General features: G+C 37.7%; 1 protein-coding gene across 2 annotated transcripts; it reads left to right on the top strand.

The window, feature by feature from the left end:
• Positions 1-382: 382 nt before the first annotated feature.
• LOC131927694 (uncharacterized) lies at positions 383-23,585 on the top strand. Of its 2 annotated transcripts, XM_059283458.1 has the most exons (6): positions 383-559; positions 5,191-5,321; positions 8,219-8,543; positions 19,068-19,268; positions 21,648-21,898; positions 22,578-23,585. In XM_059283458.1, exons 3-6 carry the CDS (start codon positions 8,227-8,229, stop codon positions 23,363-23,365), a joined length of 1,557 nt encoding a protein of 518 aa, XP_059139441.1. In that variant the 5' UTR covers positions 383-559; positions 5,191-5,321; positions 8,219-8,226; the 3' UTR covers positions 23,366-23,585. The 2 variants fall into 2 exon arrangements, with proteins under 2 accessions (XP_059139441.1, XP_059139442.1); XM_059283459.1 differs by lacking the exon at positions 383-559 and having other exon boundaries at positions 5,160-5,321.
• The last annotated feature ends 1,201 nt before the right edge of the window (positions 23,586-24,786 follow it).

Below are 24,786 nucleotides of genomic sequence, written 5' to 3'. Positions count from 1 at the left end.
TCGCTACGCCCCTGACTAGACTTGTTCAGGGGAGCACTAGACTAGTTCAGGGGGGGGGGGGCAATAGACTTGTTCAGGGGAGCACTAGATTTGTTCAGGGGAGCACTAGACTAATTCAGGGGAGTTCTAAACTTGTTCAGGGGAGCACTAGATTTGTTGAGGTGAGTTATGGGGAGTTATGTGAAGAGGAGTGCTGGGATGTAAAAAGAAGGCAAGTTTATTTCTTCATGTCTGCTGTACCGCAGAGGTAAATAGAAAAAGAAGAAGTACATTTTGAAAGATTAAAGTTTGCCGAAAATCGAGGCGGATTTACGTCATCAAAACATGTGCTTGTTAGAACTTCCGGCTGCGTCTGAGCAAAAATGGCTACCATGGTACAAGATTCAGCTACTGTAGTTCGGTCAGATCAAGATGAGAAACCTTTAAGTGAGACGTCCTTGTGTGGACATAGTTAAACACGAGGTGATTCAGGATTGTGTATTGAAGTTGTTGCTTTCAGCAGCCTGTTAGGGAGTGCACGTGTAGGTGCGATACACGCAGGATAAAATATTAAGTGGAAGTAAGTCAGATTTGTTAGAATATTTAGATTTAGATCTATTTATAATTTGTTACATGTATACTACATATCGTTATTTTAATTTAAATTAATCGTTTTGCGATTACATTTTTTGAGGGTACGCGTATGTAATTCAGTAAGTTAACACACTATATTATTTAAGGGTTTTGTTAAAGTATCGATACCGGCAAAAATAACTTCGATCCGGTCCTAGCTTTGAGCATGAATTTCACCTTGTTTATACTGGCGACATGTATACCATACATGTCTAGAAAAAAAAATCGCAGCAAGAAAGTATACAAGTTCCGTGGGAAAATAAAATTTCAGATAACATTAACTTGTTGGGAATTTTTTTTTTCTAGACATGTATGGTATAGGCCTACATGTCGTAAGTGTAAACACGTGTTAGGTTAGCATCGTTATATTGATCATGTTGTAATTGTGTTTCGATTCTAATTAAATAATACCTGCAGGGCAATACAGTTCAGTATTGAGTTTTGTTTATTCATGTTCTAATTTTTTAAAATTCGATTCCAGCTTTTTAAATCTGCTGGTATCGAAGTAAAATTCAGGGTTAGTACTATGTTTAGGGTCGCAGTTAGATTCGGAACTAGTATTATGGTCAGGGTTATAGTTAATTTGGTGACAGTATCAAACATAGCATCCGTTACGCTCTGTTGGAGCTTCTACAAGTACCATTCATTGAACTGTTAGGGCTAGGATGTGTGTTAAGACCAGGGCTAAGGTCAAGGTAATTGTTGACGCCAGAATGATTCTCGTTGCTATGTAGTCACCAGGAGACGGATGTGGTAAACATGTTGATGACGTGTTATTTACGCAACTTTATACTTCGTTGTGTAAAGCATCTTTTTAGCGCAATTTCCATACTAGACTATTGCGATTATTAACTCGTCAAGGATGGATGTGTGTCCGCAGGTTTAAGTCGTATCTCCTCCTCAACGAAGCAATATCGAGGACTAGTTCCAAAAGCAAATATGTTAGCAAGTTCCGAGGATGATTGTGGGCCAAAAAAATTCCCGGAATTCCATCCTGGATTTCCCGGAAAAGCCAAAAAACCTCGGAAAAAATGCAGTTTTTGGCCCATATCTCGGCAACCAGACCACATAGCGACTTGAAACATTTACCAATCGATTCCTGCCATAATTTAGAACAATATTGCCGAAGAAAGTTTTCAAAAATATCCTTTCGTTTGGTCACAAAAAATTAATTAAGGAAATTGCGCTTAAATTGTTTTTTTTTAATCGGTAAGGTTTATTAAGGGGTGAGGGCTAAGAACGGGTTCGGCGATTGCCATTGAGAATTTAGATAGAAAATATTTTTTTGTATAAGAATATTCTGTTTCTTTATTACCTGCGGCAGGTGATATATCAGTGTATGTATGCGGTCTTTATTCATTTTTGGTCTCAGTTCGGGGTGATAATTGAATTTGTCACAATGTGATATGAGGTACGAGACAGTAGCGTCAGTTTCTTATTGGCTACTTTATCACAAATGCAGGCTGTTTTCTTCTTCTTCGTTCTTAATTCTATTGTTAGAAGGGATTCCCTTCAACACAATGAAGCATTACGTCTCAACTTGTTATACGCCATATAGGCCGTTGACTCTGATTTCAGCCTTGCACGCTATCAAATACGAAGATGGGGGAGGGAGGGGGAGGTGCAGGGCAGGTGAGGGTGAGTAGAAGCGGTGATTGGTCCACCTGTGTGCAATGTCCATACATCTCACCTTTTCAGAAATTACGAGCAAACATTGCTATTTTTATATTAATTAATTACCTGTATAGAAACAGCCCACGCAGTCCCCCCCCCCCCCCCTTTACACTTTTCGTCAAGTTACGCGCGAGGCAAACATACAGACAGCTCCTTCCTTTTTATTTGCCGCTACTTCTTTCATCCTCGGCTCAACGCTCTCCACTCGGGACCACTCTACTCCACCTGTAAACGTTGGTCCCTCGTCCGCATTTAGTTCGTCAGGTGTTTTCTAACCCGGCTTTCAGTATTTTATTCGTGTCTGTCTCCTTGCGTTATCTAGAGAACAAATGTTTCATCGTTAAAAAAAAAAAATCCCACAATATAATTTTGAGGAGCTTTTCTCTTACGTCCGCGTTTGTTCGAGCGTGTAGCCAATGATGCCACTCAAATGTGCCACCTTTCTTTTGTGTTTTATCTCAATACATGTTTCTTCACAGTCTCATTTCGGACTAATATAACATGGAAGATTGCATATTATTATCCCGTCCTATTTACTTAACACATGGGGGTAGTCATTCAGTCCCTTTGAGCTGAGCGATTTCATCAATGTCCATTTTAACTCACGGAGTTAATCCCATATATATATATATATATATATATATATATATATATATATATATATATATATATATATATATATATGTGTGTGTGTGTGTGTGTGTGTTTGTGTTTGTGTGTGTGTGTGTGTGTAAGTGTGTGTGTGTGCAAAGGTTCGTAAGTTTGGGTGAGTGAGGGCCCTACTCATTTGCTGAAAAAAAGTATAGACAACAAAGAAGTTAGTTCCACATTACTCACGCTGAGACTTTTCACCTATTGTGGTCAGTGATAGACCATTTCAGATGGTGATTTCGATAATTAAAGGGTTGTTCTCATACAGAACTCCCCACAATGTCTTTAATATACAATGAGACCATTGCAGATGGAGATGTCGATACTTAAAATTAAGGGTTGTTCCCATACAGAACTCCCCACAATGTCTGTATTATAGAATGAGGCCATTGCAGAAGGAGATGTCGATACTTAAAATAAAGGGTTGTTCTCATACAGAACTCCCCACAATGTCTGTACTATAGAATGAGCCCATTGCAGATGGAGATGTCGATACTTAAAATTAACGGTTGTTCCCATACACAACTCCCTTCCAGATCTTGTGTTCTGACAGGAACAATGAACTGAGACCTGGTTGGGTTGGTTCTTGAGTGTGTGTGCGTGTGCGTGTGTGCGTGTGTGTTTGTGTGTGCGTGCGTGCGCGCGTGCGTGTGTGTGTGTGTGTTATTACATTTAGTGCAATTAGGAAGCTTGGCACGTGGTTAATGGGGTGGGCAATTAAATTTTAAAACTTTTATAGCTTTTTGGGGCGTCGGGGGATGAAAGATATTCGGCTGTTGTAATGGACCGCTACATGTCTTGTTAAATCTGTCCTGTTTATGAATACCAGATTTTTGAAAGATAGACGATAAAAGGTTTTTTTTAAAGAGATTTTTTTTACAATCTTTTTTTTTCTACCCACTCCACCACCCCCTCCCCCTCCCCACCCCCACCCCCCTCCACCCCCACACCACACACTTTATCTTCGTTGTTATAACCCAGTGTCGTTTTCCCAAAACTATTTTTTTTTAATTATGATAAAATACTTTAGGCTGCGTTGAAAATTTTTCAAGTTACATTTTTGGGTGGGGGGGGGGGGGGGGTTGATTTTGATTCGTAAATTTGTAGTTGTAGTGCTTTGGTTCGTTGGCCTTTTTTTGTTAATGGTTTACGAAATTTTAAAAGTACTTTTTCCGAAAATGATGCTTCAAACGACTTTGCAACATCTGCTTCCTTCTGCCTAGTCGTGTTCTTGCTGTTATCCTTATTTGTCTACAAGGTTGTGTGTTGGATTACTTTCTGGTTCACTATCAAAACCACAACTGGTATGCTTGGATAGCTGGAGATGTTGCTGTCATTTTTTCCGAAAATGATGCTTCAAACGACAGATGAAGTAGAGTTTAACTGTTATTTATACATTAAATACGGTTTAAAAGACATACACTTACAGACACAAATATATATATTTATTAATAGACATATTTAGGATAATAAATTTTGGATTTTTTTTAAACAAAAATCTGGCATGAAAACACGTGTGTTGTATCACGGATCAGAAAAAAAATCCTTTGGACACTTTTTTCATCAAACACCTCCCCTCACCACACACCCACACACACACACACACACATTTACACTTTTTCAACCATCAAAATGAGTAGAGTTGATTTCACAAAATTCTTGAAACTTTATCACCGTGTTTTATTATACTTTGTGTTCATGAAGTTTGAATGTTTAATCTTACTTAAGTAAGAAAACTTACTGTTTAATCCTTAAAACCACCACCAGTCAATTCTAGAGTGTATTCCCTATTCTCCTAAACGTTAATCTAAAATGTTACAAAATGTATGTCCAATCCAACAGAATTGGTTCACTTGTGTTTTTTATGCTGAAATATTCTTGAGTGTACGTACCCTCAAACAAAAATATATTTAGACATACAGCGGTGTTTAATTATCATCATTTTCATAATATATATGTGTGTGTGTGTTCGTGCATGCGTGCGTTCGTGCGTGCGTGCGTGCGTGTGTGTGTGTGCGTGCGTGTGTGTATTCGTTTGAGGGTGGTTAGATAGGTATATTTTGTTCCATAAAAACATAAGTAGTATATATATATATATATATATATATATATATATATATATATATATATTGTTATTGGTGGTAGTTCTGCTTGCTGTAGGCTTACTACTACAAATATGACTGAGATAATATTATATTTTCTTCCAAATCAGGTAGTTGGTCTAGAGTTACCTGAGTAAATATTTTATCGCAGGATCTAGTACGTTCACTGAATACTCTCAAATAATGTTGGAACATTGGATGTCGCCGTCTGATCGTTGCAAGTAACTACTGGGGACAAAATGTCCAGTCAATGTCCAAGTAGAGATTGTTTGGGGAAATCTGGTAAGGTCTGACCTGTGAACCGTGTTTTACTCATATATATATATATATATATATATATATATATATATATATATATATATATATATATATATATATATATATATATATATAAACTTGTGTCTGACTGTGTATTTGTTTGTGTTTGTGTGTGTATGTGAGTGTTTGTGTGTACAACCTATCATACATCAAAATCGGGGGTTGCTCCTCTGAATTGAGCTCCATAACGTTTTACTACTAAAGGTTTTGAGAAGGTCCCAGTGTCAAGCAAAATTGTCTTTAATGGATTCGAACCGTTGACTTCATTTCCTTTCTTGACCAAGGCACATAGGGCAGATAAAGTAGAGTTGATCTGTTTTAATGACCATTGGCATGTGCGCTCACTGCCCAGCCGCCTTGGATTCCTTAACGTGAGTCAGATGCCCATCAGAACTTGGACGGACAGACTTGAGGATGTGAACGCTTGACATTTGGGTTAGCAGTCGTCAGCTCTATGACCAAAACCGTAGGCTTTGGGGGGGGGGGGGGGCAAACCGTCGACTTAAAGAGAATTTTTTTTTTAATCAAGTCCAAAACATTAGCACACACAAAAATAAAATATCGCATTACATCCCCCACCCCCTGGTTGGTATGATTGACGCTGAACAATCATAACAGACTGGCATGTAGGAATTAGACGCCGAGTATCAAATAAAAGCTTAAAGACTTGTGTTCTGCGGCCGCACTTACGGCTGTCACAAGGGCACATTCAGTCTGAAGGGGACTGCATGATGTCTCCTTCATGCCGTCCATGGAATTTTCTAGAGTGACAAAAGAACTATACATGTCTTCGCAGCAATTACGTTGTCACAGCATACGTTGGAAAGGGGGGGGGGGGTAGGAATCGTTTAGAAGTCAAATGTATAGTGTCTATATATATAATGTCTGTATATAGGGTCTATATATATATATATATATATATATATATATATATATATATATATATATATATATATATATATATATATATATATATCGTATTTATATACATGTCTACAGTTCGAGTTCTGTGTAAGAACTTGGGTGTAATTGGGTTTTTAAAATTATGTAAGCATTCGAGAAATACTTACGTGATACCTACAGATAAACGGTAGATGAGGATCTGGTATGGGAATCTTTAAATGTTAGTTTGGAATTCGATCTTTCACAATCAACGTTAAAGTCCAATTTGACGTCATAGTGGTAACTGGTGATAATTAGACGGTGATAATCATAGTTGATGAGGTAATTACAGGGAAGGGAGCAACATAGCTGATTAAAAAGTATGAAAGCCAGTACATCACAGATCAAGTTCTGCGTGCGTACTTGAGATGGTACGTCTAATGCACGTGTGAGCGACAATTACGGGCGTGTGTCCTGTATTCAGGGGAGTGAATTGACAACCTGACGCTGACCTTGTGAGTGGTTTCAAGGTCGCAGTGAAATAGAGGGCGGGGGCGATCGTGGAGACTCTACAGTAGGCCGTACAAATATCATAGTGGGGAAGTGCTGAGGGTCTTAGTAACGCGCCGCATTATGGGATAGTGGTCATGGGCAGCAGGGGCCATTATGGAGGGGCTAACAGTCAATAGGCTAGGACCAAAGGCAGAGGGTATAAATGGGGCTAATAGTAAATGGCTTAAACCAATTAAAGAGAGGCTAAAAGAGACTAACAGTAAATTGCTGTGTTTTTTTAAACTAATGTTTATCATTACATTGTGACACCTTAAAAAAGAATACCAATTAAATCGGCTCATGCAAGCACCTAGTGCTTAAAAACCCCAGTTTTTTAAAATTACCTAAAACTAATTTGTAAAAAGTTACATCATCTTTATAAATCAACACAGTCATACTTCAAAATAAAAATCTCTTTAACATTTGATATTTTCTAGTCAAGTAATCTGTAAGTATTGTAAGGTGAGTGAGCAATATCTTCATATGCCATTCCTACTGAATCAGATAGCATGTACAGGTCCATTAATTTTTATAACTAATATTCCAAAACATTTCTGAGTTGTTTTTTTTTAAATCAAAATACTAAGTGTAATTTTAAAATACAAATTGATAATTCAGCCTAAAACATAAATCAAATACTTTTGATAGTACAGCAGTCACACAGCTGTATGAATAATGACATGAAGTGTGGCATTGAAAATTAAACCAACCCCATAATAAAGAATACTGGCTGTAATTGTACTATTGTAGCATCTAGAACAACCCCAGGAAAGACAAAAATAAATTCCTGAGTCTACATGGTCCCAGCATTGACTTGGTGATGCTATCTCTATAGTTTTCATTCATTCCTTGCTGCATGTTGTCAGAACTCACAGTTTACTAAATATTAAACGTTGCTGATGCTTTTTCTAGTCCATGAATGGCTTCTTTTTTTGAAAGTCTTCAAATTTATAGCATCTTCTTCATGTCCAAGAGGCATCGCATTAAAATCTTTTGCTCCAACAGTTAACATAGCTTCATTATATTGTTTAAAGTAATATATCCCCGTCCAGTTGGGTCCAGCATACCAAACACGGCAGTTATATTTGATTCGTTAAATTTTATTTCTACGGTGTAAAACCTTTATACTCAAAGAAAACGCAGCAGAGTTTTTTATTATAGAATAAGATTCCTTAGATTATAAATAAGAAAGCAAAAAATATTTTTAAACAGTTTTATAAAAATGTATAGAAATAAACAGTTAAATGACGATATAAAATTTCTAACTTTCTTGGTTATATTTTTAAAACAACTTATACATATTTTAAAATCCTAAAAGTGATATCTTAGATTTAAGGTTCAAAAGAATCTTTTAAAACACTTATCATCACTTCTCCGAGTTACGTAAAGGGAAACAATTCTGTAAATATTGTCTCCCTTTCTTTCAGTGTAAGAGATGTCCGGGCTGGATGACTGCTACCTTCCCAGCCTCAACAAAACATCATCCTCGGACTTGGAGTTCTACGAGACCGTCACCACCTCCGTCCTCGCCGTGGTGCCAATGTTCCTGATCATCATGGGGACGGTGGGGAACATCCTGACCCTCATCGTGCTCACCAGCAAGGCCATTAGCCACAAGAGCTATAGCTTGGCCATCAGCCTGCGTTTTTTGGCCTGTATGGACATTCTGGTGTTGTGGACATTGCTGGGCCGACATTTTGTCTCCGGTGTCTTAGGCGAGGATATACGGAACTGGTCGTTTGACGTGTGCAGGTAATTAGTGCATTAATTAGTGGAACTGGTTGTTTGATGTGTGCAGGTAATTAGTGCATTAATTAGTGGAAGTGGTTGTTTGATGTGTGCAGGTAATTAGTGTATTAATTAGTGGAACTGGTTGTTTGACGTGTGCAGGTAATTAGTGCATTAATTAGTGGAACTAGTTGTTTGACGTGTGCAGGTAATTAGTGCATTAATTAGTAGAACTGGTTGTTTGATGTGTGCAGGTAATTAGTGTATTAATTAGTGGAACTGGTTGTTTGACGTGTGCAGGTAATTAGTGCATTAATTAGTGGAATTGGTCGTTTGACGTGTGCAGGTAATTAGTGCATTAATTAGTGGAACTAGTTGTTTGACGTGTGCAGGTAATTAGTGCATTAATTAGTGGAACTAGTTGTTTGACCTGTGCAGGTAATTAGTACATTAATTAGTGGAACTGGTTGTTTGATGTGTGCAGGTAATTAGTGTATTAATTAGTGGAACTGGTTGTTTGACGTGTGCAGGTAATTAGTGCATTAATTAGTGGAATTGGTCGTTTGACGTTTGCAGGTAATTAGTGCATTAATTAGTGGAACTAGTTGTTTGACGTGTGCAGGTAATTAGTGCATTAATTAGTGGAAGTGGTTTATTGACGTGTGCAAGTAATTAGTGTATTAATTAGCAGAACTGGACGTTCCACGTTTGCAGGTAATTGGTGTATTAATTAGAAGAACTGGACGTTTGACGTTTGCAGGTAACTAAAGCATTAATTGCCGGATTGTACTTTTTGTGTTATACGGGAATGGTATAATTGGTGTGGGCATATAATTAGTGCATTAACTAGCAGAACTGGTCGTTTGGCGTATGCAGGTAATTAGTGCATTAATTGTAATTGTTCTTGAAATTATGGGCTGGTATTCAGTGTGTGGATACCGTCCCATGTTGTATCTACTTCCAGGGTTAACGTTGTTTCGTAACCTTGACCCTGATATCAGACTTAATCGACTCTCACGGAACCCCACCACCACCAATGATTACACACGAAAAAAATTCGCTCATCAAGGACACAAAACGGACATGTTATTAATATAAATATGGTTATAAAAACCTGACTACTTTTTGTTGGACTTTAGTAAAGAGTGGATGTATTTGATGTTTTAGTAATTTCGGTAATTAAAGATATTAAAAAATAAAATACAAAACAATTTGGTTTTAAAGTGGTTATGGAGACATAAACAAAGACCTCCTGGTATCCGATCGACTAGCATGACATTTAGAAGACAAAATGTAAACATAAATGACAGGACTATATCGTGTAGTTTAATAGAGTATAATTTTATTTTAAAATGTTCTTGGCAAGGTTTTGTAAACAAATAATATGATATGGGGCTGTCAGAATATTGAGCATGGAGTTCCTATTCAGCCAATCAATGTTTGTCTGACGAAAGTGAAACTTCCGGTTATAATTTAGGCTTGTTAAAATATATAGAATTGTAGGCTTTGTAGCCTTGAACTAAAAAAATGAAATTATTTTCAAGTTCTGTAGATTTTTCCCCCTCTTATAGAAAGTATAGAGGAAATATTGTAATCGTGCTAAAAAAGCCATCGTTTTTCACTAATCTCGACGCTTTACACCTCCCTGAGTCGGAAAAACATAGTTTTGCAATTTTGTCCCTCTCTCTCTGTGCGTGTGTGTGTGTGTCTGTGTGTGTGTGTGCGTGTGTGCCTGTCTGATTACCGTTACAGCTAGGTTGATGATTTCATATACAAGTATTATATCAAATTTGTTGTTCTGTATCAACTTTACGGCGATTTCCGAAAACCGAAGATGGGAGTTTTTCTACTTTCAATTTTTCAAAAGACTATAACTTAAGTACTGTTTCAGAAACATGAATGAAATTTCACATACAAGTAAAAGATTTAATCCTCTGCCTTCTATCAAATTTTGAGTAATTTCCATTGAACGAAAGTAGTAATTTACGTGATTTCCAATTTCGCAAAAAAGAAATATGAATTTATAAAGTACTATTATTCCGCAATATTATACAAATATTGTTTGCCGTTCACATGCCGTTATTTTTCCTTCGAGAATCTATTATGTTTTAAAATGTTTAAGTATGTAAAATTTGATTAAAAATCATGTCTATATCCCGAGGTGCCATATAATTTTCAAGGGAGGTAACATTTTTAAAATAATTATTTTTCAAACAATTGTACACTATTTTAAACAAACAGAAAATGACGAAGTATAGCATTTGTTTCAGTTAAAAATTAAGTTGTTATATAAAATACGTATCTTAATTAAATAAATAAATTATTTTTAATTGTAATATAAATTATGAGATATACTGTTCATGTAACCTCTGTAGTTCTAATTCCATTTTGTCATACATTTCGAACTTTCCAATATGTTGTCTGAAAACGGACTTGAAACAACAAACAACAACATTTTCTCTAAAATTAGCATATTACTGTTTAAATTTAAGCACTCCACACCTCAGCCATCACTAAATAATTAATTATTCAAACCCTCAAATGTTTTTGAAAACCTAAGCGAAGCTAGGCAGTCTGCCTAGTAATAGAATATTCTAGAAAGTTTAGCGGAGATCACTCCCGCTTTATTTTAAATAATATTTCAAATGTTAAATTGATGGCCAAGTTTTGTAAACCCTCAATTAAATGTCGTAAGCCTACTACGACAAACATCACTGAAAAATTTCAACCGTAGATGTCCGTTTAAAAAAACAGCGGTTGTGGCTTTATATTTGATTACCACAATTAATAATACTAAACTTAAGAACGACACAACACATAGAAAACGGTTCGTAATTTCATCAATCTTTACTACAACAAATAGCATACCTGGATCAGCTTGCTGGCTATATAAACACAAATAAATACTGTGAATGTTCGCAATCACCTTCCTGAAACATTAAGACGAAATAAATGGCGAGAAATTTTCTCATAACATATCACGATTCTACTGGTTTTATCATGTTTGACGTGAAATCGTGACGTAATCATAGCACAAACTGACTGTAAACACCAAATATAAGAACTAGCTTGAAAAAAAAAATGTGTAGCCAGTTAGCTAAGGATTGAAAGTCGATGTGTTATAAAGTGTCGAGTGATTTCTGTTTTCATGGGTATATTTTGTTAGAAAAATTTGTTATATTTTATCAGTGTAGGTTGTATTAGACCAGCGTTCATTTCAGGTGTCTACCCCCCCCCCCCCCTTAAATAGGAAATAGAATGTATATAGAAAATAAATACTTTTATCAGTGTCCGGCTCACCCCCCCCCCACCCCACCCCCACCCCCGGAATATTTCGTCGTCCGCCTTCCCCCCACCACCTCCACGTCAGTTTCAAGTAATCCCCCCTCCCCATAAGAAAAAAGTCTGAAAGAAACACTGTACAAGACAACATCCACACAGGACGCTGGGTTAACCAAGTGCTGTTGGGAAAGAGATGTGATCTCACGGTCTGTCGTTTTTTGTTGTTGCCATGGTTACAGACATCAGAGACATGTCCAGATACAAGAGACAGATATTTGAGACACAAACATATCAAGATACAAGAGACAGATATTGTAGACACAAACATATCAAGGCATTGAGTCGCACTGTTTTTTTTAGACAGAGATATGCGGGCATTAAGTTTCTCTGTTGTTTATGTACACACAAGGGCAACGTATATCTTTTTACAAGCTATTTTTTTAAACGTGTTTCTTCTGTCGTGTTTATTGCTTTATCCGCCCGTCATGGATCGAAACCTACGAGCGAAATTTCAACCACTTCTATCGAACCGATTTGTTTCAAACTTGACAAGTAGCTCAATGCAATGCGACCTAATTTTGTCATAACTTTTACAATTAGATTTGTAAATTTTTTTTTAATTAGTTAGAGATTGCTTACCACAGAACTAAGCTGATCACGGTATTACACACTTTCGCTGTGTTTAATTGGTGCGCATGTTTAAAGTCATGCCATTCGGTTGGCCTCCAATACCCTAGCAGAGATGACGGGCAGTAAATGAATAAATGAATGAATTGTATTATTTTTTTTTAAATTAATAGCACTGTTTCTGCTTTACGCTGTTTCCGATTTATCAAAAAACGCATATGAATTTATAAAGAATTAATGTTCTGCACTATTATACACACACTGTTTACTTTTCACTTGGTGCGCAATTCTTTTTTCTACGAGATTCTATTCTATTTTAAAAAGTTTAAGTATTTAAAAATTGATTTTTAAAAAATTCAATAGCACTATCTATTTAAAAGTAAAAATTAAACTGTAAATAATAAAGAGCTACTACAGAGAAGGCCTACTAAAATGTATGCAAATGTAAACGCTTGTTGTTATAAATGCTTTTTTACACATTATTTTTTTCTCTCAGCTGATTATGTACAAATTTGGTCTTTTATTCTATCTGTTGGTTAGATACAGATTTGGTCCTTTATTCTATCTGTTGGTTAGATACAAATTTGGTCCTTCATTCTATCTGTTGGTTAGATACAAATTTGGTCCTTCATTCTATTTGTTGGTTAGATACAAATTTGTTCCTTTATGATATATGTTGGTTAGATACAGATTTGGTCCTTTATTCTATCTGTTGGTTAGATACAAATTTGGTCCTTCATTCTATCTGTTGGTTAGATACAAATTTGGTCCTTCATTCTATCTGTTGGTTAGATACAAATTTGGTCCTTTATTCTATCTGTTGGTTAGATACAAATTTGGTCCTTCATTCTATCTGTTGGTTAGATACAGATTTGGTCCTTTATGATATCTGTTGGTTAGATACAGATTTGGTCCTTTATGATATCTGTTGGTTAGATACAAATTTGGTCCTTTATTCTATCTGTAGGTTAGATACAGATTTGGTCCTTTATTCTATCTGTTGGTTAGATACAGATTTGGTCCTTTATTCTATCTGTTGGTTAGATACAGATTTGGTCCTTTATTGTCTCTGTTGGTTAGACACAAATTTGGTCCTTTATTGTCTCTGTTGGTTACATACAGATTTGGTCCTTTATGATATATGTTGGTTAGATACAGATTTGGTCCTTTATTGTCTTGGCGGGTTATTGTTTTTTTTTTATAAACTGAAACCTTGACATGGGGTTCAACCTTTTTATGAAAATATTCATGACCTTGGACGGACAACCTAAAAATATTTTTATCGCAACCCTCTCAGGCGTCTAACACGTGTACATAACCTTAGCCAAAAGTGGCTCACAGCATCTTCATAAATAATTCAAATGTTTCGGCGGACGACAGCTTATTGATTTCTCGCGTGCGCGGAAACCATTTTTCCGAGGGGTAAAAATCCGCCCGTGTGCGGGAGACAGCGGTGGAGACAATGAGTACATCTTTTTTAATGCAGTGGATCTGGCGGCGCTCGTGCTGTGCGCGTGATTGGGGAGCGTGAGCAAAAATGTAAACAATTTTTTTTTGTTGCATTTGCTTGTCCCGTAAACCAGCCATCTAAAATGGTTCGGCCTTTGTCGTGGTGCTGTGTTTCAACCACGGTTTTTGGTGGTGATGGTGCGACGACAGCCTTGTTGTGATGGCGGTGTAGGACAAGGCGGGGGATTGGCTTTGTTGTTGTAGTTCACGGGTCTCCAAACTTTTCAGTCCGAGGGCCGCATTAACTATCAAATTTCCGTTCGGGGGCCAGTTTCTTCCGGGCATGTCTTTGATTTTTCTGGGCAAAGTTCCTTAGCCATCACCAACAAATGTTTTTTCCGTGGACAATAAGATCTCCGCGGGCCGGATGAGAGGACCTCGCTTGGAGACCCCTGTTGTAGTTCAACAAACTATAGGGGACAATTATGTCAAGCAGGACCGTCAGTTCATCATTGGGGGGGGGGACCAGAATGGCGCAATGGCAGGACTTGACGTAGTCTGTTCAATGTTTACGGTTTGTAAGACAATGAACATGTCTGTCTACTAGCTTTGTAAGACAATGAACATGTATGTCTACTAGATCTAGGTTTGTAAGACAATGAACATGTCTGTCTACTAGGTTTGTAGGACAATGAACATGTCAGTCTACTAGATCTAGGTTTGTAAGACAATGAACATGTATGTCTACTAGATCTAGGTTTGTAAGATAATGAACATGTCTGTCTACTTGCTTTGTAAGACAATAAACATGTCTGTCTACTAGGTTTGTAAGACAATGAACATGTCTGTCTACTAGCTTTGTAAGACAATGAACATGTCTGTCTACTAGCTTTGTAAGACAATAAACAAGTCTGTCTACTAGCTTTGTAAGACAATGAACATGTCTGTCTACTAGGTTTGTAAGACAATGAACATGTCAGTCTACTAGATCTAGGTTTGTAAGACAATGAACATGTATGTCTACTAGATCTAGGTTTGTAAGACAATGAACATGTCTGTCTACTAGCTTTGTAAGACAATGAACATGTATGTCTACTAGATCTAGGTTTGTAAGACAATGAACATGTCTGTCTACTAGCTTTGTAAGACAATGAACATGTATGTCTACTAGATCTAGGTTTGTAAGATAATGAACATGTCTGTCTACTAGCTTTGTAAGACAATAAACATGTCTGTCTACTAGGTTTGTAAGACAATGAACATGTCTGTCTACTAGCTTTGTAAGACAATAAACATGTCTGTCTACTAGGTTTGTAAGACAATGAACATGTCTGTCTACTAGCATTGTAAGACAATGAACATGTCTGTCTACTAGGTTTGTAAGACAATGAACATGTCTGTCTACTAGCTTTGTAAGACAATGAACATGTCTGTCTACTAGCTTTGTAAGACAATGAACATGTCTGTCTACTAGATCTAGGTTTGTAAGACAATGAACATGTCTGTCTACTAGCTTTGTAAGACCACAAACATGTCAGTCTACTAGCTTTGTAAGACAATGAACATGTCTGTCTACTAGGTTTGTAAGACAATGAACATGTCTGTCTACTAGCTTTGTAAGACAATGAACATGTCTGTCTACTAGGTTTGTAAGAAAATAAACATGTCTTTCTACTAGGTTTGTAAGACAATGAACACGTCTGTCTACTAGCTTTGTAAGACAATGAACATGTCTGTCTATTAGCTTTGTTAGACAATGAACATGTCTAACTACTAGCTTTGTAAGACAATGAACATGTATGTCTACTAGATCTAGGTTTGTAAGACAATGAACATTTCTGTCTACTAGCTTTGTCAGACAATGAACATGTATGTCTACTAGATCTAGGTTTGTAAGACAATGAACATGTCTGTCTACTATCTTTGTAAGACTACAAACGAGAAAATGTTCAATGCATTTGGTCGAGACGATGTCTCATGTTAAATATAGAACCAGCACCATTTGTTTTTAGCCATGATTTACGGACTAAAGTATTTAGCTTGCTATACTTTATTTTATTTCCCGAAATATATTTCTGATATTTAAAGACTACTTTTTTTACTTTCTCGTATATACGAAATATAAAGAAAGTCTTGTAATCGTGCAAAAAAAAAATCTAGATTTTTAAAAAAATCTCGACGTTTTACACCTCCCTGAGTCGGAGAAACATAGTTTTGCAATCTTGTCCGTATGTCACTATTATGCATATTTTGTTTGGAGTTCACTTGGTGTGCAATTCTTTTTTCTACGAGATTTTATTCTATTTTAAAAAGTTTAAGTATTAAAAATCATGTCTATATCCCGATTTGCTATCCCCTTTTGTTTTATATCAGAATATTCGATAAATTTTAGGGGAGATCACTCTCGGTTTATTTCGAAATTAGTGACAATTATAGAATTATATTTTTATCGACAAGATGGCGTAAGACTCAAATACCACTTTAAGCTGAAGAGCTCTTCTCGAGTTGACGAAATAGCTTTGACTTTAAGAAAGAAACGCGCGATATAATCCAATGAGCTAATGAATAGATTTGTCAGGGCAAGCTAGTAGAACGTTCTAGAAACAGAAATCATGTGTGAGATATCAGGGGCACGTATAAGCTTGTTTCTCAGAAAGCCGTTGCTACCAACACTCGATTTGGCGTGTGTGTAAACAATTTATCTGGCAAGACGACGATTTCAAAAAGTTTTAACTTTTTGCCTGTAGACCTTTTGCATTAGGTGGGGGCTTATCTGAACAAGATTCCGTAGAACTACATGTTTTGGATAACATGAAAGACCATAATAACGAAGGGGTTCGTTTAACGGAATTGTCCTTAAAATGGAATGGTTCGTATAACCGGTTTTTGTCTAAGCAAGTGGTTATTGATCAATGCCCCTAAATAAAAACAAGACTGCAATAGCACAGCGTCCCTCTACTCTGTAATAATCAGAAGCTCGACCACCATGATGTCAGAGTAGAGAGTTCGTCAATATTGTGATGACCTTTAGCGCTTTGTAACGTCAAGCAAAGGTCAAGGTTAAAAAGCGTTGTTGCGTGCCCACCAGCTTCATTTCACGCACGTACGCGCATTCACACTCTTACACTTTTATAATGTATTAATAAAATACATATTGTATTGTGTATTCTAAAAACACACACTACACCGTATATTTTCTTTCGTTATTTTCTAGATTAATATTATTGATATTCTTTATGTAAACTACCCTTTAAATAACACACTGTTGATATTGTGCGATTATTTCATAATTTTAACATAGTATCAAATATTATGTAAAGTAGTTGCAATAGTAGATCTTGATTGACTTAATATTAAAATGTGTTAAAAAATTTGCCCCATTATAAATGAAGAACCTGTAAGATGCAATAAAACAAAGAAAACCTGAACATATTCAATATTCCTTAAAAGGTTGTTTTAAAGGTCAGGGACCTTTGTGAATATCTCCTCCTAATAAATTACGAAAGCTAAATTGGGGGAGATTGGCGGACTTGAAGTGGTTAGCAACTCAGATTGGCGTGGTAAATTAAAGGTGCTAATCAATTATCTAATTAGAAGCTCGTGAAATCACTGGTAAATATGTTCCGGGGGCTTTATAGGAAAATTAGCCCATGATGAGTTTTTTTAAGATATTGATGAGAATCGTCCAAGTCTGGTACAAGTCACTCACCATTATAAGCACGTGCCCATGGCAGTTTGTGAAAGCCGGCCATATGAAGGCTGTGTATAACAGCACTCACCCAATCACAGTTAAAGTAAAGTTTATTTTTAGACCTAGCGATTTATTTGGCTGGTGAGGTAGAGTTCATATGTTTTACATATAAAGGGATGGTGTGGTCAGCATTATGCCAAGCTGTCTGTGGTTCCCTAACATCATTCAGGTACCAAATATAGCTGAGTAGACGCAGGGACGTCCTACAATCAAAAGTCCTAACAAAGATCTGAACTCAACACCTTCGGGGTATTATCCAAAGGCTCTACCATTCGACCACGCCCTTTACAGTACAAACTCTTTGTAAAAAAAAAAATTAAAATACCCACAAATGTTTTCACTACAGAAATAATTAATTGACACAGTATCACTAAGAAACATTAAAACAGTATCAGAAACATTAAAACAGTATTAGAAACATTAAAACAGTATCAGAAACACTAAAACAGTATCAGAAACATTAAAACAGAATCAGAAACATTAAAACAGTATCAGAAACATTAAAACAGTATCAGAAACACTAAAACAGTATCAGAAACATTAAAACAGAATCAGAATCATTAAAACAGTATCATTTAGAGCCAAAATTTAACGAAACCAGTTACAAAAAAATGTATTCATAACTACGAACTATTCCCCATGTATGTAATGCAATAGCAGCTATTGAGACATTGAAATTGTATATGTATAACTATAAGCCCCCTACATTTGCCACTAAGAGATATTTGTTCCTGTCCCTTTCTTTACAAAGGAAATGTGGCTTTTCAGCTTTTTTATATATATTGTCGTGTTATAAACGTATAATTCTCAAATGTCAACCTTTGTCAGGTGAATGCTATACACGTTGAGAATGTGAAGAGAAAATGTAAACGTGATATTTAGACTTGACAATGTGTTAACACTGTGTAACCTGATATATAGGGTTGACTCGGACTTTGTAACTCGATATATACGGCTAACATTTTGAAGAAAAAAAATGTGCAACTTAATATATAGGGTTGACATTTGTACAGTCTGTGTAACTTGGTATATAGTACTGACACATCTAAAAAAATTGAGTAACTTGATATATTTTACTAACATACTTAAAAATTGTTTACCTTGATATATGTTACTAACACGTTTTAAAATATTGTACCTTGAGTAACATTGAAACATGGTTCCGACACATCTAAAGATTGTGTACCTTAATATTTAGGACTGACATTTGTTTATACTCTTGGAGCAGGACATTACCCCCCCCTACGTCAGTCCCCTACCCCCGGACATTTCGCCCCTATACCCTACCCTTCTACCCCTCCCACCTCCCCGTCAATCACCCTACCCCCGGACATTTCGCCCCTATACTCTACCCTTCTACCCCCCTCCCCGTCAATCACCCTACCCCCCGGACATTTCGCCCCTATACTCTCTACCCTTCTCCCCCCCCCCCCCCCCAGGATCCACAAGACTTGGCACATCTTCTGTACGACCGTGGTCAACTGGACCCTCGTCCTGATCGCAGTCACGCGCTACGTGTCCATCGCCTACCCCTTCCGGTCCCACCTGATGGTCACTGAGGGCCGGACCCTGGTCTTTCTGGGCATCATCATCGTCATCTCGGGCTGTGCCTCGCTCATCCCCTACAAGCAGTACGTCAGGTGAGTTGGCAGGTGGGTACCCGGTACCCGGGCGGGATGGGTACCCTGGACATTACGGCAAAGGCGTAACGACCCCTCCCGGCGCCCGGGGACAAACTTTCAATTTGGCGCCCCCCACCCCCATATATTTTTTATATTTATAATTCAAAATAGCAGCTTAAGTCAGAGGGTCGGCGCTCGGAGACATATGTACCCCACGCCCGCCCCTCCCCCCTCGTCGCTACGCTTCTGCATTACGGATACCGGTACCCAAATAGAGATGGGTACCTGGACATTACGGATACCCGTACCCAAATAAAGATGGGTACCTGGACATTACGGATACCAGTACCCAATAAAGATGGGTACGTGGGCATTACGGATACCGGAACCTAAATAAAGATGGGTACCTGGACATTACGGATACCGGAACCTAAATAAAGATGGGTTCCTGGAAATTACGGATACCGGAACCTAAATAAAGATGGGTACCTGGGCATTACGGATACCAGTACCTATATAAAGAAGGGTACCTGTATATTAAGTGTACCCAAATTAAGATGGGTACCGTGTACCCGGTGAAACCGTTACCCTACCCTGATTAGTATCACTAATATACAACAAGACAACTGCTCACTATGTTGATCTCAGATAAGTTATACTTATATGTCACACTTACTCTACTCCACCTGCTCAAATAGGCACAATATAAATTTACAGATACCTTATAAAACGTTGTTAAATTGATGTTCTTTTTTCTGTAAGGGGGAATGTTACCTAGGAATTTGTATTACGTGACGAACAAATGGTTTTCACATTTGCCTACATTTCTTAACTCTGTCACTCGATATTGCCTTGTCAAGAATATATATTTTTGTGTGTGCAAAATATCATATCTGTCGTGGACTTTCATCCAATCGACCTGGCTAGGTTCTAGACTAACGTGAAACCAAACTAGACAGAAGTGACGAGGTCTATGTTGAAGTCATAGCCCCTGTGATGAAAAAAAAAACAGTTGGAAGAGTCTGGTTTTGTGTCATATACCTTAAACGTTGGAAAACTTTTGAACAAACTTTTTTATTGCAAGCTTTTGAAAATATAAAGTAGCGAGATTTCAGGGCAATTTTTTGACATCTCGTGAAGCTAGTTTTAGGGCAATTTTTTTTTCATCTAAGTAACAAGATTTCAGTGCCAAATTTTAGCATCAAGGGTAACAAGATTTCAGTGCCAAATTTTAGCATTTAGGGTAACAAGATTTCAGTGCAAATTTTTTATATCTTAGGTAACACGATTTCAGGGCAAATTTTTGACATCTAGAATAACAAGATTTCAGGGCAAATTTTGTATATCTAGAATAGCAAGATTTTAGGGCAAATTTTTTATATTTAGAATAGCAAGATTTCATGGCAAATTTTTGACATCTAGAATAACAAGATTTCAAAGCAAATTTTTGACATCTAGGGTAACAAGACTTGAGTGCAATATTTTGACCTTTAGAGTAGCAAGATTTGAATGAAAGGGTAGAAACAGAATTTAAACGAACGCTCCTAATATTTTTACATGCAACCTGATCGCCTCCTCTGGACTTGAAGAAAAAATTCTTTAAAATTATAAATTCTCCGGTTGTTGTTGATTGGTCAATCTTTGTAGTAAAATGAGATCAGCCTCTGTTTAAATTTTATTCTTGTAATCTAGTAATGGCTCTGGTAGAGTTTTACTATTTTACCAAATTGTATTCAATCACGTTCAACAAGGCCATTAATCAGTGCTCAAATTCGAACTCGTATTTTGAGAAGCGATTTCTTTCTACTTCAATACGTGCACAATTTAAATAGGCATCCGATGTACAAGTTTAGCCTAGTGGTTGTGTACATGTATGTTGTAGTCGTCGTGTACACAATATAGTCACTGTGTAAATGTAGTAGTCGTTGTGTACATCTAAAGTACCAGTCGCTGTTTACATTTGTACTGTAGTCGCGTTAGTTTTCTTATAGTATTAAAATAACGGGTTGTGTGACTATAGATGAGTGTGCTAATCTAATTTAAATTTAATTTGACATTCATATAACGATTATGAGTGATTATAAAATATGGATAAACATGCCATATATCCTAATTGTGTGTTAACCCATCATTCATGTGGGCCCCTTGTAGAGCATAGGGACTCGAACACACATCTCCATCGTACCCAGTTTTCGACGATTCTTCCAGTTAGGCCCACGACATTCCGACTGTTCCTGTTCAATAACAACTGATCATTTCCATGTTTATTTTGATCTTCCAGTCTCTGATTAAATATTTATGTTTTTGTGTTCCAATGCAACAATTTACAAAATATTTATGTTTTATGTTCCCGTACAACAATTTACAAAATATTTATGTTTTTGTGTTATCGTACAGCAACTTGCAATTCAATGAAGAATACTTAGTGGAAACCTATAACCTGACGCCCATGGAGTTTTTACATTTGACCTGCGACCTTTGCCCCCTGAACCCCAAGGCCAATGTGTCCCATTACAAGTTCCTGTTGATGTTGCCCAACTTTATCGTGCCGATGGCGTGTGTGCTGGTGTTCCACTGTCGGATCGTCAAGACGTACCACTGGCTCTTCAACAAGAGGCAGAAGCTGCAGCAGCAGTACACGGAACAGGGTGGGTTGAGGTTCGAATCTTCTGTATCACACAGGGGTGGGGAGTGGCATGGGTAAGATGTGAGGGACAGGGTGGGTTGAGGTTCGAATCTTCTGCACCAAATAGGGGTGGGGGGGAGTGGCATGGGTTAGATTTGAGGGATAGGGTGGGTTGAGGTTCGAATCTTCTGCACCACACAGGGGTGGGGGGTGGTATGGATTATATTTTAGGAACAGGGTGGGTTTAGGTTTCAATCTTCTGCACCACGTATGAGGTAATAAATTAGTTGTGTGAATAAAGAGGAGGGGACGATTGAATAATCTCTCCTGGGCAGATGAGGTACGATAACACGTATCTAGAATAGACAACTCTAAAATCAAAACAACTGATGCCTTATAGTTTGTTCTTGGTTGGACAAAAGGCTGTGGAGGCAAACCCGAAAGAAAAGCAGGCTGAAATCAAAGTCGTATGACATATATGGCATATAAAAAAATGGCACGTAATACTTAATTGTAATGGAGGGAATCTCATCCAACACTAGAATTAAGAACGAAGTAGAAATATCTCTATTAGGTAAATATTGAGTTATCCGTGAAGCCACTGTACAAACTTGCTGATTTAAAAGATTTACAACTTGGTGTTTTACAGTACTTTTAACAGACACTCATAATTCAATGTAATGTCTTTTTGTTCATCTCAGTGGAGCGGATCAGCTTCCTAAAGAAAAGCGTCAAAAATGGCTCGGTGACGTGTGAGGACATCAACAAGATGGAACACTTCGACATGTCCACGTCCAAATCCCCGCGCTTAGACCCTAAGCTCTTAAACTCCAACGAAAACATTGAGCTCAAGTCGATTCTGAGGCAGAGTAAACCCACGGGTCACTCATTAAAGAAAGCGAGATTCTCGCATATCATGGACATGGAGACTTCCAAAATTCTAATCTTCGAAGACGACACTGAAGACCCGAATCAGGACGTGAAGCATCTCTCCTTCTCCACGCTAGTCGACCCCTTCTGCATCGAAGAGCTCAGGCTGTGGATTGACAACGAAGAGAAGGCTCTGAAGCGGACGCAGACGGCTGTCGACATTCTCTCCATGGCCTTGAACCTCGGCTGCCCGTACAGGATGAAACGGAAACTCTCCGTGGACGGCGAGGTGTTAACCCCGACCCCCACGCCGTGGTGCCGGTGGCTCTTCATCAAAGTCTCCACCCTCAACATCATCTACATCTCCACCGTCCTGATGTTTCTCTTCAACACGCCCTACGTCGTGTGGTACATCTTCTCGCCCTTGTTTTTCGGGCACTCGCGAAGGGAAATCACCCAGCGCATGTCCATGCATGCCTTAATCAGCATCTGGCAGCTGGCCAGCAACGCCGTGAACTGTATCGTGTACGTGTTCCTCAACAACAAGATGCAGGAGGCGTTCAGGAGCTACCTCTCGCGGCGCTCTGTCAGCGAACACGTGGAAGACTTCGTGGAATAATTCGACGAGTTGTTTGGTTTTCTCGATTAGCCATACCCTCGCTGTCGTATATCTATTATATCGCTCGTGACAGTAGATTATAGATTAGGGTTGGGTTTGGGTTAGGGTTTGGTTAGGGTTATACGAAGCGTTGGTTTTAGTTGTTTTAATTTCCCCTTGCATTTAATTTTTTTTTTATCAGCTATACTAGAAATACAAACATGAGGGTATGGCTAATCGACTTGTGTCAGTTTTTGTTTTTTAATGGTGTGAATGAATAAAACCATGTTTTCATTTTTTTTTATTTTATCTTAGAATATTTTGGAGCTTGTACAAAATCAATGTATGCACGAGTTAGAAAGACAATTACTACATGAACATATTCACTATTATCATATTCGGTCGGACGAAATAGTATTTTCCATATCAGTTAATTATCTGAACTAACTGCAAAACGAATCGTTACATTACCCGTTAGAGCGTGTAAAAAAAGAACATAGTCCCAAATCTGATTTGAGTGTTTTAGCATACAGAGGACAAACATTACTGGCAACACAAACATTACTGGCAACACAAACATTACTGGCAACACAAACATTACTGGCAACACAAACATTACTGGCAACACAAACATTACTGGCAACACAAACATTACTGGCAACACAAACATTACTGGCAACACAAACATTACTGGCAACACAAACATTACTGGCAACACAAACATTACTGGCAACACAAACATTACTGGCAACACAAACATTACTGGCAACACAAACATTACTGGCAACACAAACATTACTGGCAACACAAACATTACTGGCAACAATCTGCTTAGCGAGACGGTCACAGGAATATTTATTGTCTCCCGTGTAAATTAATGCAGTCTAGACGTTAATGGGGACATTAATGTTAATACGTATGAATATAGACTGGGAACTTCGACTAGGAAATTCGTGGTGGGATATTCATGGTGGGATACTCATGGTGGGATATTCATGGTGGGATATTCATGGTTAGAAACTATTCATGGCTTAAAACTAGTATAGACCTAACCTAATACTAACCTTGGAGATCTGGACAAAACTGAGGCAATCACACACGTTTTCATACGCCGTATATACCCTTTCATAAACTGGTACAAACCGGACTATTACAACTCACTGCACGAGAACTGAACAAGGACGAACGGGATAGGGTACCTAGTAACAACAACATTCACCCCCATTCATCCCCCTTCACTCGTTCGCTACAATATATATTCGGCTGGTATATTTTCGTGGAATATTCGGAAAATATATTCAGCTGTGGTGTTTGGCTGAAATATTCAACTAACTATTCTGATGGGATATTTACCGGGAAAATTCGGTACATCCGTCTGATGTATTAAGCTTGACCATTCGACAGGATCTCCACCATTTATTTTAGAGAAACAGGGACTGAGG

This window comes from Physella acuta, unplaced genomic scaffold, assembly GCF_028476545.2.
Source record: "Physella acuta isolate Inbredline_101_S28 unplaced genomic scaffold, ASM2847654v3 ptg001431l, whole genome shotgun sequence".
NCBI classification, from domain to species: domain Eukaryota; kingdom Metazoa; phylum Mollusca; class Gastropoda; family Physidae; genus Physella; species Physella acuta.
Note: the sequence above shows the minus strand (reverse complement) of the source record. Positions and strands in the feature narration are given on the sequence as shown.

Coding starts and splice junctions, on each gene's coding strand:
- LOC131927694 (XM_059283458.1), top strand. CDS start 8,227: ATGTCCGGGCTGGATGACTGCTACCTTCCCAGCCTCAACAAAACATCA. Junction 8,544..19,067: donor TGGTCGTTTGACGTGTGCAG/GTAATTAGTGCA, acceptor CCCCCCCCCCAG/GATCCACAAGACTTGGCACA. Junction 21,899..22,577: donor GCAGCAGTACACGGAACAGG/GTGGGTTGAGGT, acceptor TGTTCATCTCAG/TGGAGCGGATCAGCTTCCTA.